The 1,915-nt window shown below is 38.1% G+C and overlaps 1 protein-coding gene across 1 annotated transcript; it reads right to left on the reverse strand.

The window, feature by feature from the left end:
• On the reverse strand, positions 1-656 carry LOC106535984 (C-type lectin domain family 4 member G; the record flags this gene model as incomplete). Its single annotated transcript, XM_014033141.1, is given in 3 exon segments — positions 1-83; positions 276-391; positions 495-656. Coding segments are annotated over 3 exon segments (361 nt in total), but the record flags the coding sequence as incomplete, so codon positions are not given.
• Between the last annotated feature and the right edge of the window lie 1,259 nt (positions 657-1,915).

Raw genomic sequence — 1,915 nt, forward strand, 5'->3', positions numbered from 1 at the left:
GGAGACTCAGTTTATCATCTGGACCTGTAGGCATCAGCAGAACAYATGAACCTGTAGCACCAATCTCCTGAGTCACCCAGTACCTTTAAATAAAAACACAAACATCACTTACTGTAAAATGACCCTATAAAGTAACAAACAGCTGCAGATACTTAAAATAAAATGTTATGATGATGATGATGATGATGATGATGACGATGATGATGATGATGATGTACAATAGGACCAAGAAATGAAAAGATTACAATAGTTTTATTTTTCAGAAATTTTCTTACCCAAGAGTGTCGTTGTGTCCGTCGACCCAAACCCAGATGTTGTTAATGTTCCTCAGACCCAACCAGTATCCATGAACATTGTCAAAGTATGGTTCTGAGTGATTACTGACAAACTCCTGTGAATAAATTATTCAGATAATCAATAGGTACACTTTTACACTCAGATGATCTCATTTAAAATGTTTGTCGTTAAGTTGTGATGTTTGTGTTAAAGCTCACCTGTTCCTGCAGATCATTAATAACAACCAGATCTGATGATTGACTCTGACAGAACTGTTGACTTTGCTCCCAGGTTTTCCAAGCAGAATCTTTAWAGAACAGGTAGCAGCTGTTCCTGAACAGAACCCAGTCCTTCTGACACGGCTGACACTCTGTGTTCATCAAAAAAAGTAAAGGCATAAAAATTATGGTTCATTTATAAAACATTCACATTTACAAATAATAAAATCGAAACATTTACGCTTCGAAACAAAGAAGCCCAGAACCTGATAAGTCTTCTGTGGAAGACGAGAGCGGATGTTTTCTGCTTATAATTTTTTTCCCACGGTTTTCTCGAGATAAGAAGTTATTCACAAAATAAAATGTTTGTTTTCTCAAGATAATGAGATGATTATATTTTCTTGAATCATGATCAGTGTCTCAGTGTTCTTGAAACTTGCCAAGAAGAAACTCGAGATGAAAATGTCAGATCGTGAAGAACCTGCATAAATCAATGCACTGATCACAGGGCCTAAAAGCAACCTGTTGTACATATTTTTTGTGCTGTGAGGGACACAGGAGCAATCATAGATAACACACAAGCATAAGGAGAACATACATATTCCACACACAAAGACCCCAGGTCCGACCCCGGGATCAAAGTCGTGACCTTCTTGCTGTGAGGCATCAGTGCTAACCACTGATCCATCGTGCTGCCAAAATCAGCACTTATAATTTAAGGAGACAGCTGGCCCAACTGCAGCACAGCAGGCATTTACACTGAAGTGATCCTGCTCATGATAAACTTCATCAGGGACCAGGATGTTTTCATGGTTATCAGATGATGCACAAGAGAAAAACCCAAGGAGTTTCTACAGAACTGGAGTGCGCAAAAACCATGTGACCGTGTGATCGGCTGGAGAAGCTAACGGCCAACGCCAAACTGTCAAGAGCCTGGATTTTCCATTACAGTACATGTTGACAACAGAGCAGAAAAAAAGGACTGATGATGTAGAAATCATTAAAACTTTTAATAATATTATTAATCCAGTTATTATTAATATTTTACAGTTTATATAATCTATCTAATGTTTTAAATAATGTCAGAAAAGCTGTTTGTGTTATGAATTTATTAACAGAAGATAAACAGGAAAACGTCTCATTTTACAACACAAGTCAGCAGATTTGATCTTATTTAGCTCAATGTGATCTGAGCAGAACATAATGTAACAGTTTAATGCTGGGCGGTATACCGTTTTGTACCGAAAACCGGTTTTTATTTTTGTTATATGAATTTTCAGTACACCGGTTTTTATAAACCTTGGAACGTGCGCGCCAAAGTCCTGTTTCATATTGGACCTTTTTCATTGCTACACCGCTGAATGCATGTGCAGCAGTAGCGAGTGTTGTGGAGGAGGGTGAGAGTGTGAAAAGCCATGGAC

This window comes from Austrofundulus limnaeus, unplaced genomic scaffold (assembly GCF_001266775.1).
Source record: "Austrofundulus limnaeus strain Quisiro unplaced genomic scaffold, Austrofundulus_limnaeus-1.0 Scaffold1644, whole genome shotgun sequence".
Lineage (NCBI taxonomy): Eukaryota > Metazoa > Chordata > Actinopteri > Cyprinodontiformes > Rivulidae > Austrofundulus > Austrofundulus limnaeus.